Here is a 12,833-nt window from a genome sequence, read left to right on the forward strand (position 1 = left end):
ACAGTTTTGGCGACCCAGATGGGACCTCGCGGGCATTGCTGAGGCGGCTCGCATCGATCCTGCTCCGGCCGGCACCGAGTGATTCTCGGGGAGCCATCGACCGCAACCGACCTCCGCTGCCCTCGACGGACCAAGGATTTTGTTGGTAAGGCACGGTGCTTTATCGGGAATGGTACCATAATTGTGGTTTAGGTAAAACCTGCCTGTTAGACGCGGCCAAAGCTGCGCTTGGTTGGGTTACGGAGCTCCAGCAAAGGTTTGGGTATCGTTTGTGGGATAAGAGCGAAAGCTCTACGAGTCTGGTAATAGAGGTTCTTGGTTATTGCTCTTGGTGGTTTATATTTGTTTGCGCCGACCTAAGGTAGTCAATATATATATAGATACTCGCGTGCGCCAATTTAATTGCTTGGGAACGTGGTATACAAAGACGTTTGTTTGTCTGTGCTTAAGTGAAATTGTAGATATGTCACCGATTCCAGGGTCATCCCCTTTAGGGTGTATATTAAGACACTGGAAAGAAGGAGGATTCGGGCAAGAGATGCAAAAGAAAAAGTTGATAGATTATTGTAATGTTTGGTGGACTCAATACGCTTTGGAGGATCAAGTGCAGTGGCCGGAACACGGGACTTTGGACTATAATACTATTTTGCAGCTAATGTATTGCAAGCAGGAAGGAAAATGGGACGAGGTCCCGTATGTGGAGTTGTTCTTTGTGTTACGGAATAATAGGGAGTGGCAAAAGGAGTGTGGAATTATGTTGTTAGAAACTGAGTCGAACAGTAGATGTCGGGGTTGTAGCGCTGAGGGAAAATGTATACAGTGTTCGGCAGTAGAGAATGTAGTGCAGCACCGGCAAGATGAGGATTTTGATCTCTTAATAGCCCCCTTGACTCCTACAGCCCCAGAGATATACAAGGAAGAGAATTTAGAGAAACAGGTGGAGGATTCAAACACCCCGATATCTCATAGAACACGGCAACGAGAAACAGTAGAGCAAGGAGCAAAAACAAAGATAATGGCTCCATTGAGACAGGGCATAGGAGCTGAAGGACCGGTTTATGTAAAGGTACCGTTTTCTCCCGGAGATCTAATGCTCTGGAAACAATCAGCCGGGACTTACCGAGAAAATCCAGATAAAGTGGCACGGGTAGTAAAAATGATTATGAAAACACAAAATCCGGATTGGGATGACATACAGGTGTTGTTAGATACACTAATGGATACAACAGAGAAGGGAATGGTATTAAAAGCGGCACGGGAACGAGTAAGAGAGGACATAAGACAGGGAGTAGCCACTGGAACAGTGGAACAAAACTTTCCTATAGAGGATCCGATGTGGGACTAAAATACTGCAAGGGGAATGGGTTACCTGAAAAGATATCAGGAATGGGTGGTAGTAGGGGTTCAAACGGCAATGCCAAAGGTGATAAATTGGTCAAAACTCTACAACATAAGGCAAGAAAAGACGGAGTCCCCGTCTGTGTTCTTAGAACGCCTTATAGAGGCAGCTCGGAAATACACTGATTTGGATGTAGAAAATGAACAAGCTAGAGTACAGCTAGCTTTTATCTTCTTGGGCCAATCACAGGAGGATATTAGGAGGAAATTACAGAAGCTAGACGGAGCTGAATTGCGTGATCTGGACAGGCTATTAGAAGTGGCGTGGAAAGTATATAATAATAGAGAAAAGGAAAGCACGCAAAGACAAAATAGAAATCTGTTGGCTGCAATGCAGGGAAAGGATTTTCAAGTAGGAAACAGAGGGAGGGGGCGAGGAATGAGGCGAGGACGGGAGACAGGAGGACCTGTTGCAAGGATGGAGTCCAGATTCAATAGACTTGGGATAAACCAATGTGCGTATTGTAAACAGGAAGGGCATTGGAAAAATGAATGCCCACAAGGATTGGGGCAGAGAGGCTCAGGACTGCCAACCGGGAATGCGGGAGCTATCCGAACTATGACTATGGGAGATTATGGGAATCAGAGCTGACTAGACGAGGATAAGGAAGAACCCATGGTAAAAGTAAGGTTAGGGGAAAAAGACGTTCAATTTCTAATAGATACAGGGGCCACATATTCAGTTCTGAATGACTTACGGGACAAGTCCAGGTACCGCGGACTCAATATCTTCTGTTGCAATATGTTGATGACATTTTGATAGCAACGGAAACCGAACCAACCTGCATCCAGGTAACAATAGACATCCTGAATCAATTGGGGTTAAATGGCTATAAGGTTTCCAAGGAGAAAGTACAAATTGCATGCACTACAGTGATATATTTAGGATGCGAAATCACACAGGGCCAGAGAAAATTAGGAACAGATCGAATCCGAGCCATTTGTGCAACACCCGAACCCCGGAATCTACATGAGTTAAGATCATTCCTAGGGATGGCAGGCTGGTGCAGGCTCTGGATCTTGAATTATGGACTAATAGCCAAGCCCTTGTATGAAGTTCAAAAATCATTGACCTTTACTTGGGAAAGGCCGCAGAAGGAAGCCTTTGGAAAGTTAAAGGAGGCCTTAACTAAGGCACCGGCATTAGGGTTGCCAGACCTAACTAAAAATTTTCAACTGTACGTGTATGAGCGACAACGGTTAGCATTAGGAGTCCTAACACAGAAACTGGGGAGCTGGAAAAGACCAGTAGGATATTTTTCCAAACAACTGGACCCAGTAAGCGCTGGATGGCCATCGTGCTTAAGGGCAGTGGCAGCAACAGTACTATTAATACAAGAAGCTCGAAAATTGACGCTGGGAAAGCGCATTGAAGTATATGTGCCCCACATGGTACTAACAGTTCTTGAACAAAAAGGGGGGCATTGGCTCTCCCCAAGCAGGATGATGAAATTCCAAGCGATGCTCACAGAACAAGATGATGTGGACCTGAAGACCACTAATATATTAAACCCGGCAGCCTTTTTGGGAGCAGCGGCAGAAGATGGCCCTCTAGAACATGACTGCGTGGAAATCATTGAGCATACGTATGCTACTAGAAAAGATTTGAAAGATGTTCCAATTGAACAGCCAGATCAGGAACTTTTCACAGACGGAAGCAGCTTCGTGGAAAATGGGACCCGATATGCTGGATATGCGGTAGTAACACAAGGGTCGGTAATCGAGGCAAAAGCATTACCAGCCGGAACATCCGCTCAAAAGGCAGAAATAATTGCCCTCACAAGAGCTCTGGAAATAAGTGAGAGTAAGAAAGTAAACATATGGACAGATTCAAAATACGCATTCGGAGTAGTTCACATACATGGAGCATTATGGAAGGAGAGAGGGCTCTTATCTTCGCAAGGTACAGGAATTAGACATCAGAAGGAAATATTAGAATTGATAGCTGCTGTGCAGTTACCCGAACAGGTGGCAATTATGCATTGTAAAGCGCATCAGAAGGAGAACTCAAGGGTTGCAGAAGGAAATTCACTAGCTGATCAAGCAGCTCGGCGGGCCGCACGACAAACACAGAGGACTATGGCCTTGATACCCACTAAGACGAGCGAATTCTACAAGTATCTAGACCAAAAACCGATATATTCAAAGGAAGATGAAAAGCTAGCGGAATTAACAAAGGCCCAATTGAATTCAGATGGATGGTATTGGACAACGACTGGACAGGTTATAGTGCCACCCAGTGTTATGCGAGCAATCTTACAGGTGGAACATCAGAAATGTCATTGGGGAGCAGAAGCTTTAGTCGCCTACTTGAAACGAAACATAATTTCGGTACAAATGATGACGATAGCTAAATCAATAAATGCAAGATGTGAAACCTGCTTGAAGAATAATCCGGTTGTTAGAAGAAGAGCAGAGATAGGACATATTAGGGTAGGGATGGAACCAGGTGACTATTGGCAAATAGACTTTGCAGAGTTACCAAAAGCTCAAGGTTACCGATATCTATTAGTTGGTGTCGATACCTTTTCTGGATGGCCAGAAGCCTTTCCCTGTTGCACAAACCAAGCTAAAGAGACAGTGAAGTGGTTACTGCGAGAAATTATACCAAGGTTTGGGGTCCCGCTAGGGATATCTACAGACAGAGGACCACATTTTGTGGCTGCTGTGGTTCAGGAGGTGAGCAAGTTCCTAGGAATTTCCTGGAACCTTCACACCCCTTGGAGACCGCAGTCAAGTGGACAGGTGGAAAAGATGAATCAGACGATAAAGAGGCAGATTAGTAAAATATGCCAGGAGGCAAAAATTCAGTGGCCACAGGCATTACCAATGGCACTTCTGAGGATAAGGGTGAAGCCTAGAAAAGAGGTTGGGGTAAGCCCTTATGAAATACTTTTCGGGAGACCCTATGAGGCACCACAGCCGAACCTTAACATGCATGTAAAAGGTGGGCAAGATGTGTATAACTATGTAATGTCACTTGCTAGAACCTTGACACGACTGCGGAGTACACTGGTCTGGAACCGACCTCTGTCACTGGAAAACCCAGTACACGACATCAATCTGGGAGACCAGGTTTACGTCCGCGACTGGACTGAAGAACCACTGAAGGAACGGTGGAATGGACCATACCTGGTGCTGCTAACTACCTTTACTACAATCAAGGTAAAGTGAATTGACTCCTGGATTCATTACACAAGGGTAAAGAAGGTTCCCGGAGAGTGGCGTGTGGAGGAAACAGGACCAACTAAATTGAAATTCACACATCGTAAGGATGTCTAACTATATTTATGGGACTGTGATAATAATATGGTCTTTAATTACCACAACCCTCCAAGCAGATGTTTATCAGAAGGGCAGTGATCTACAAGGCAATGCCATTCTGTCTTGCATGATCCAGAATCGAGAAGAATCATTACAAAAAGAAAGGGATACGAGTAGATAGAAGCGGGAATTGGATCCTACTCTGACACCACAAGTAATACACCTCCCTTCAAGGGACCCTGAGGAGAATTTGATAATAGGATTGATCAAAGATTTTGCAGAAATACAAAATACAAGTAAAATAACTGCCTGCCTTCCAGTACCGAAGGCGGCAGGAGAACCTATAAATTGGGGAATAATAACCCTTCCTCTTCCCGAACCCCAAGGAAATAAAACAGAATGTAAACAAATAACTGTTAAAAAGGAAAAACAAATCAGAGTGAGAGGAGAATTGCTTCCAGAACATATTTGCAAACGTTTTGCGAATTTTACCTTTACCTCGAAGGAAATATATTCTGGGGGAAAATTTGGAATATGTGAATATGATAAGGTAATAGTAGAAAAAGACATACAATGGGAATGCCAAGAAAGACAGAAACAATTGGAATGGGAAACTATTTGGTCAACTAATATCTTACAAAAGTTCCATTATGGAGGAAATGCTTCCTGGTGCATAAAGTGGAAGGGAAAACAGGATTATACGGTTCCAACAAAAGTCCTTCTAGAGAATAATGGAGTCAGTCGGGAAGAAGGTCAAAAGGTATCATGGTGGCATTGTGCAGAAGTCTGGGACTGTGATTCAGATCCAGATGAGATAGCAATACCCCCAGTAAGAGTAGCCTTAAAGACCGGGTGTGCTTGTCGAGGGTATAAGAGTGGAGGACAAGTAATTCCCTATCAAAAACCTGATTGTAAATATTCAACAATTAAAAGCATGGGAAATTTTGTATGGGCTAATAGTGATGGAACATGGACTACCCACTTATCGGTTACAGGAAAGGTTAAAGAAATTACATTGGGCTTACCCACCCTATGTCCAATTTGGAAACGATCCCCTTTCAAAGGAAAATTAGAAACTCTGCAAATCAATAGAATTAAGAGAGAGGCGAAAGAAGATGACACATGGCAGGAACCTTCTACAGGAGTAAAAGTAGGATGGGCTTTGGAATCCCTTTTTGCTGCCCCAGTAGCCACTTACCGAAATAGGGACATGATTTATAAATTAATAGGACAAACTGAAAGACTAGCTAGAGTGACTAAAAAGGGGTTTAGGGACTTAAACATGCAACTTCAGGCAACAACGAAAATGACCCTGCAGAACAGAATGGCATTAGATATCTTACTTCTAAAGGAACATGGTGTATGTGGGTATTTGAAGAATCAGGTGGATCACTGCTGTATACATATACTAAATGTAACAGAAGATATAGAATATGACATATCGCAGTTAAAGAGAATCGAACAAGAAGCAGAAGAAGAAAGAAAGGAAATCGGTCATAACTGGGTAGGAGAATTGTTTAATGGATTAGGAATACATTTGGGGGGATGGATCCAGTCTCTCTTAGAAACACTTTTCATGCTACTAATGGTGTTTTTAATAATATATCTGGTATACCTATGTATCCGTCGAGAGATCACCCGCAGTTCCAGTTGGACGCATAAAATAATAGGAGCAGTGACTCGGGAATATCCCCGACACCCAGCTCCCCCTCCGACGTACAGGGAATCAATAGAAATGTGATAAATACTTTCTTAAATAAGAAAGTATCATCAAAAGGGGGGAATGTTGGGAACAGAGATAGAAAATGTATATATATATATATTTCTTAGAATCATTTAAACGACTTTCTCTAATAGTTCTCTTTTGTATACATTTAAACGACTTTCTCTAATAGTTCTCCTTTGTATGCATAACTGTAGGATTTGTATACATAACTGAAACTAACAGTCCTAACTACAGCCTACCTTGGAATGTGGAGGTGCACTAGCATTAACAGTGGAATGTGAAGATTTAATGGCTTAGAAGTCGAGAGAACATAAAGTTACTAACCTTATCTAAGCTATTTGAATAGTACTAACAGTGAAGGTACAAAGTAGCTAACGAAGCACGAAGTAAGGAATGTTGCAACTTAAGCGATTCTTATGTTGAGAAACTGCCAGAAACACGAAAGGTGAAAAGGACAACGCGAGGAAGAAAAGCTGCTTCATCTGAGGAAGAGTGTTTTCTTCATCCCCACGACCACCAGAAGAGGGTGCGCAAGTGCAATAGAGACTGATGCTGATGAAGCAATTTGAAATGAATATGTAACAGGTTGAGCAAGGACCTTTTGAATATGTAACAGATTGAGTAACATTTTAAGGATAAAAAGCGAACGCGATGTAACGGTCTTTGGAGCCAGATTTGGGTGCGTACCCCTGGTTCCCGGGGCCTCGAAATAAAGCACCACATATAACCTTCTTCGTATGGTTATGTGTTTGTCTCTATGCTAACACTCGGGGAATGCCAGGGCCTCCCAGGCAAGTGGTCCCCGCCCTGGCTGGGAGCCGAGGGGCTGCAGCCCTGGCCAGAGGGACCTGACACCTCTGCTGCCTTCCCCAGCCCCTCCTGAGGCTCCTCTTGCTCTGCAGGGATGGCTGAGGGTTCAGGATGGATGGACTCCCATTGGAGGGTGGCCTCTGATGTGCAGGGTTGCTCCTCATCATTGCCGCATGTAGGGCTGCTCACAGAGGCCACATGAGGCTCAGGACTCCCCGGTCTGGAGGTTGAGCAGCAGGACCAGCTGGGGGAGCTGGAGCAGCTGGGGGACTTGGTGCAGCTGGGAGATCTGGGGCAGCTGAGAGAGTTGGGGCAGCTGGTTCTCCTTGTCCTGCCGGCAAGACAATCGTTCAGCTGAGATGTCCCCTCCAGAACGCTACCCTCTTCCGTGAGCGGCGCTTTCTGTCCCTAATCACACCGAGGTCATCATTTGAGAGAACTGAGGCACGGACTCCTGAACTTGTATTAACAGAAGACCCTTTACTGCAAAAGCAGGCTGCTTTTATGCAACTCTGCTGAATTTCGAAAAACAAGGCGGTATCTGGTTGGTTACAAACAACTGGCCTCGCGCTCAAACTTCAGAATAACTGTTCAACCGGGAACCGATCGCTCGCTGTTCACACGCAGTCCCAATTCCTTCTGTGGGCATCAGAAGGCTACAATTGCTGCTTCTGTTCTTCTGTTTACGGTACTTCTCATAGGCACTTTCCCGGCAATGTTCCTCTCTTGTCCGCTTCTTCATGGGTGCCTCCAGGGCGCTCATCAGCTCAGCCAATTAATTCTTATGTGTGCTGCCTGCGCACGCTAACTCCTAAATCTAACCCCTAACTTGGTTTAATCCTAACCCTAACACTACCGGCAGCTAATCCTAACCAGAATCCTAACGGTAACCCCCGAACGTAAGACTAATCCTAAACCTAAAAATAAACCCTGCCGGGACAGGACCGGATGGGAGGTGCCTGGGAACCATGCAGAGGGCACCATCCGATGTGCTGGTCCCTTCTCTCATGCTGGAGCCTGCAGGGCTGCTGGAGGAAGCCGGCTGAGGTTTAGGTCTCCCCCTTCTGAAGCTGGAGGAGCTGGAGCTGGCCTCGGGGCTTTCCTGGGGGCTGGAGGACCATCTCTTCAGAGCACGCCGGCGACGCTTGCAGGGCAGAGGAGAGTCCTGGGGGCTGGGGACTCTTCTCTTCGGGGCACGATGGGGCCTCTGGCGGGGCAGAGGAGAGTCCTGGGGGCTGGGGGCTCTTCTCTTTTGGGCACGATGGGGCCTCTGGTGGGGCAGAGGAGAGTCCTGGGGGCTGGGGGCTCTTCTCTTTTGGGCACGATGGGGCCTCTGGCGGGGCAGAGGAGAGTCCTGGGGGCTGGGGGCTCTTCTCTTTTGGGCACGATGGGGCCTCTGGTGGGGCAGAGGAGAGTCCTGGGGGCTGGGGACTCTTTTCTTCAGGGCATGCCGAGGCTTCTGGCGGGGCGGAGGAGAGTTCTGGGGCCTGGCAACTCTTCTCTTCGGGACAGGCCGGGGCCTCCCAGGCAAATGGTCCTTGCCCTGGCTGGGAGCCGAGGGGCTGCAGCCCTGGCCAGAGGGACCGGCCACCTCTGCTGTATCCCCTGGCTCCTCGTGAGGCTGTTCCTGCTCTGCAGGGACCAGAGCAGACAAGGGGTGCCTGGGAACCCCGCAGAGGGCACCATCCGATATGCTGGTCCCTTCCTTGATGCCGGAAAGTGCAGGACTGCTGGAGGAGGCCAGGTGAGATTTGGGTCTCCCCCTTCTGAAGCTGGAGGAGCTGGAGCTGGCCTCGGGGCTTTCCTGGGGGCTGGGAGTCCACGTCTTCAGAGCACGCTGGGGACTCTTGCATGGCGGAGGAGAGTCCTGGCGGCTGGGTACTCTTCTCTTCATGGCACGCCGGGACCTCTGGCTGGGGAGGGGAGAGTCCTGGGGGCTGGAGACTCTTCTCTTTTGGACACGCCGGGACCTCTGACAGGGCAGAGGAGAGTTCTGGGGCCTGGCAACTCTTCTCTTCGGGGCAGGCTGGGGCCTCCCAGGCAAGTGGTCCTTGCCCTGGCTGGGAGCCGCGGGGCTGCAGCCCTGGCCAGTGGGATCGGCCACCTCTGCTGTATCCCCTGGCTCCTCATGAGGCTGTTCCTGCTCTGCAGGGACCGGAGCAGACGAGGGGTGCCTGGGAACCCCGCAGAGGGCACCATCCGATATGCTGGTCCCTTCCTTGATGCTGGAAAGTGCAGGACTGCTGGAGGAGGCCAGGTGAGATTTGGGTCTCCCCTCTCTGAAGCTGGAGGAGCCGGAGCTGCCCTCGGGGCTTTCCTGGGGGCTGGGGGTCCATCTCCATGGGGAACGCCAGGGCCTCCCAGGCAAGCAGTCCCCGCCCTGGCTGGGAGCTGAGGGGCTGCAGCCCTGGCCAGAGGGACCTGACACCTCTGCTGCCTTCCCCAGCCCCTCCTGAGGCTCCTCTTGCTCTGCAGGGATGGCGGAGGGTTCAGGATGGATGGACTCCCATTGGAGGGTGGCCTCTGATGTGCAGGGTTGCTCCTCATCATTGCCGCATGTAGGGCTGCTCACAGAGGCCACATGAGGCTCAGGACTCCCCAGTCTGGAGGTTGAGCAGCAGGACCAGCTGGGGGAGCTGGAGCAGCTGGGGGACTTGGTGCAGCTGGGAGATCTGGGGCAGCTGAGAGAGTTGGGGTAGCTGGGGAAGCTGGAGCAGCTGGGGGAGTTGGAGCTGGCCGCAGGGTTCTCCTCCTCCTCTCCGGCAGCATCGCAGTGCACCAGCTTCCAGGCCTCGCCGCTGCAGTACCACGCAATGTTATCAATGAGGCCACGGACCAGGTCTTCTGTGTATGGCTGTAAGGTGGGCTGCAGCGTCTGGACCAGAACTTCCTCATCTGGACCGCAGGTGCACAGAACAGTGCAGGATGCTGCTTTCTGCGCTCCTTATTCTCCACCACTGCGCCCCAAATATTGCCTCCAGCTCATAGCGCAGCCACGGCAGCACAAAAACAAGGACATTTGGATGGCGTTGGAAAAGTTCTGCCCAGACCTGAACCGGGACGCTGCCCACGGATCCTGGTTGCAAATTTCCCTCCTCAGCTGAGGACACTGTCCCCTGCGGAGAGGATGGAGGGCCTTGGGGGATGTTTTTTGACCAGGCAGCTGAGAGAGCTTCCTGCCTGGCTGCTGGCATCTGGCAAGTCTTCAGGGGCTGGTGTGTTGAGCTCTGCCGAGTTGTCTTCCACTTGCACAAAATACCTGACAGCTCCTATCGGTCCTCTGCAGACTGGGCACGCTGGATCCACCCGTGCCCAAAGCAGGATGCAGCCCAGGCAGAACCGGTGCCCGCATGGCTGCACTAAGCCAAGGCTTTTCCAAGAATCGTAGCAGATCGGGCAGCTCCGTTCTGCCTCGACGGACATGTTTTGCCTCTGCTATGGACTTGGGAACACTGAGGATGAGGAGTTGCTCCTCCTTGCTGGTGCTGTCACTGCCAAAGGCTGTTGCGCTGTCAAACAGAGAGAGGCCGTGGTTACTCGCTGTCCTTGGGAGGGCACGGGAGGAAGAAGCGGCCAGGCCCCCCGAGAAGGACACTCTCCATGCTCACCGAGCCCCGTTGCCTGCCCCACAGCCACCCGAGGGCAATGTTTCCCTGCACAACTCACCTCTGCTGCTCCTGCGCGTCCAGCGATGCCCTGCTGCCTGAACTGGGCAGGGCTGGGGAAATAGGGAATGGCTCTGCAATGGGCACCGAGAGCTGCTGACAGCAGCCCACGAAACACCACTCAGGTCCAGGAGAAGCCTGGCTCGACGCTCCACGCCTCGCAGGCACGCTCGGCAGGCGTCCAGGCACGAGCCAGACTGAGACAGGCTCGGTCAGAGCCTGAAGGCAGGCAGCGAGGGACACGTCAGGTCACAGTCCATCGCTTTATGATGTCACAATCCACCATCGGGAGACATCTCACTCCACGGTGACAGGGTGATGTTCTAACAGGCCTTCCACCGCGATGGCTCTGCTGCCTCTGCACACGCGTCTGGGGCTACTGCTGTGCCACTTTCCACGCCCTCTCCTCACCTGTGTCTTCTGCTCGCCGTCAGGGTTTCATGCCAGTCACCAAGACCCGGGCTATGCCTTCTCTTCTGCTCGGGGACCCCAGTGGAAAGTGGGAAGGGCCGGGGGGCTGGGGTCAGGGCTTCTGCCCAGTGTGCCCCTGCCTGCCTTGCACCGAGGAGCCCAGAGCAGCACATGCCCCAGGAGGGCTGCCAGAACCCAAACCAGCCTGAAGTGCTGCCACAGCCTAGTGAAGGCCAGCAGAATTCTAAGACGGAGCAAGCCGGGTCACCAAATGGGACTGTATTTCATTATTAATGATCTGGTCATTACAGAACTGTCTTGGCCCAAACCCACGGGCTTTTGCCCTTTTCCGATTCTCGCCCAGCATCCGCTGTGGGGGAGCAAGGGAGCGGCCGCGTGGTGCTGAGCTGCCGGCCACGCTTAAACCACAGCACCCTATGCGCAAAAGACTGATGGTGAGAGTGCTCATCCTTCCTCCTCCGTCCCGGTGCAGCATCCCCTGCATCAGCCCAGGGTGCACGAATGCACCTCTAGGGTGGATCAGCCATCTTAGAGGGGGAGTTAAGGCCTTTTTTGGGGGGAAAAACGATGTTGGAGGAGGGAATCAATGCCTTTAGGGAGGGATTAAGCCCTTTAAATGGGATTGAACCCCCCTTGGGTGGTAGTTAATCCCCCCTGGGAAAGATTGCCCATCCTAAGGCGGTTTTTAACTCCTCTTGGGGAGGGATTAAACCCCTTGAGGGGAAGTTCACCTCCCTGAGGGCAGGAATGAAGCCCCTGCAGAAGGAATTTACCCTCTCCAATCCCAGGGGGGATTGGCCGTTTCACAGCCACTTCCCTGGTTCCTGTGCTCCGTTATGGGGGCGCCTAACCCCAAAACACCACCAGTTTCCAACTCGCAACCCCCGCTGGGTTCAAGGGGGAGGGGGGTGTCTGGTTCTGCTCCCAATGGGGCGAAAAGCAGAGAAACCCATGGATCACTGCCAAGAAACCCCAAATCCATGGAGGGCGAGGAGGTGCGGGCGCCCCAATCTGCACCCCACAAGCTGGGGAGGGACTGGTTACAAAGGCTTGCGGTGACAGGACCAGGGGCAATGGCTATAAACTGGAGAGGGTCAGATTTAGACTAGACGTAAGGAGCAATTTCTTCACCGAGAGAGTGGTGAGGCCCTGGCACAGTTGCCCAGGGAAGTTGTGGTTGCCCCATCCCTGGAGGTGTTAAAGGCCAGGTTGGATGGGGCCTTGGGCAGCCTGGTCTAGTGGCATATCCCTGTCCATTGCCGGGGGGCTTGGAAGAAGATGATCTTAAGGTGCCTTATAACAAAATATTCTATGATTCTAGGAGTCTAGGAGTCTATGATTCTATGATCGATCCTACCCTCAAAGCCATCGGGAGATCCGCTTTTATTTTCCACATCTCTAAAGGCAAAATGAATTTTCAGGGAAAAATGTAGCTAGGGAGAAGAAATAAAAGCAAGACTTCTGACTCTTGTTTGGCAGCTTTATGTAAAGTACAAGATTAAAAGTCAAGGTAGAGGTTCCAACAGCAGGCAGCACAA

General features: G+C 50.3%; 1 protein-coding gene across 11 annotated transcripts in view; it reads left to right on the forward strand.

Moving 5' to 3' along the window:
* LOC128850350 (uncharacterized) overlaps window positions 1-7,120 on the forward strand; it is a 43,928-nt gene extending 36,808 nt beyond the window's left edge. For all 11 annotated transcript variants that reach the window (XM_054053782.1, XM_054053784.1, XM_054053787.1 and 8 more), the window contains one exon: window positions 5-7,120. In XM_054053782.1, coding sequence (XP_053909757.1) covers window positions 2,392-4,572 — 2,181 coding nt within the window. In that variant the 5' untranslated portion in view covers window positions 5-2,391 and the 3' untranslated portion in view covers window positions 4,573-7,120. The remainder of the gene's footprint in view (window positions 1-4) is intronic.
* Window positions 7,121-12,833: the final 5,713 nt, after the last annotated feature.

This window comes from Cuculus canorus, chromosome Z, assembly GCF_017976375.1.
Source record: "Cuculus canorus isolate bCucCan1 chromosome Z, bCucCan1.pri, whole genome shotgun sequence".
Lineage (NCBI taxonomy): Eukaryota > Metazoa > Chordata > Aves > Cuculiformes > Cuculidae > Cuculus > Cuculus canorus.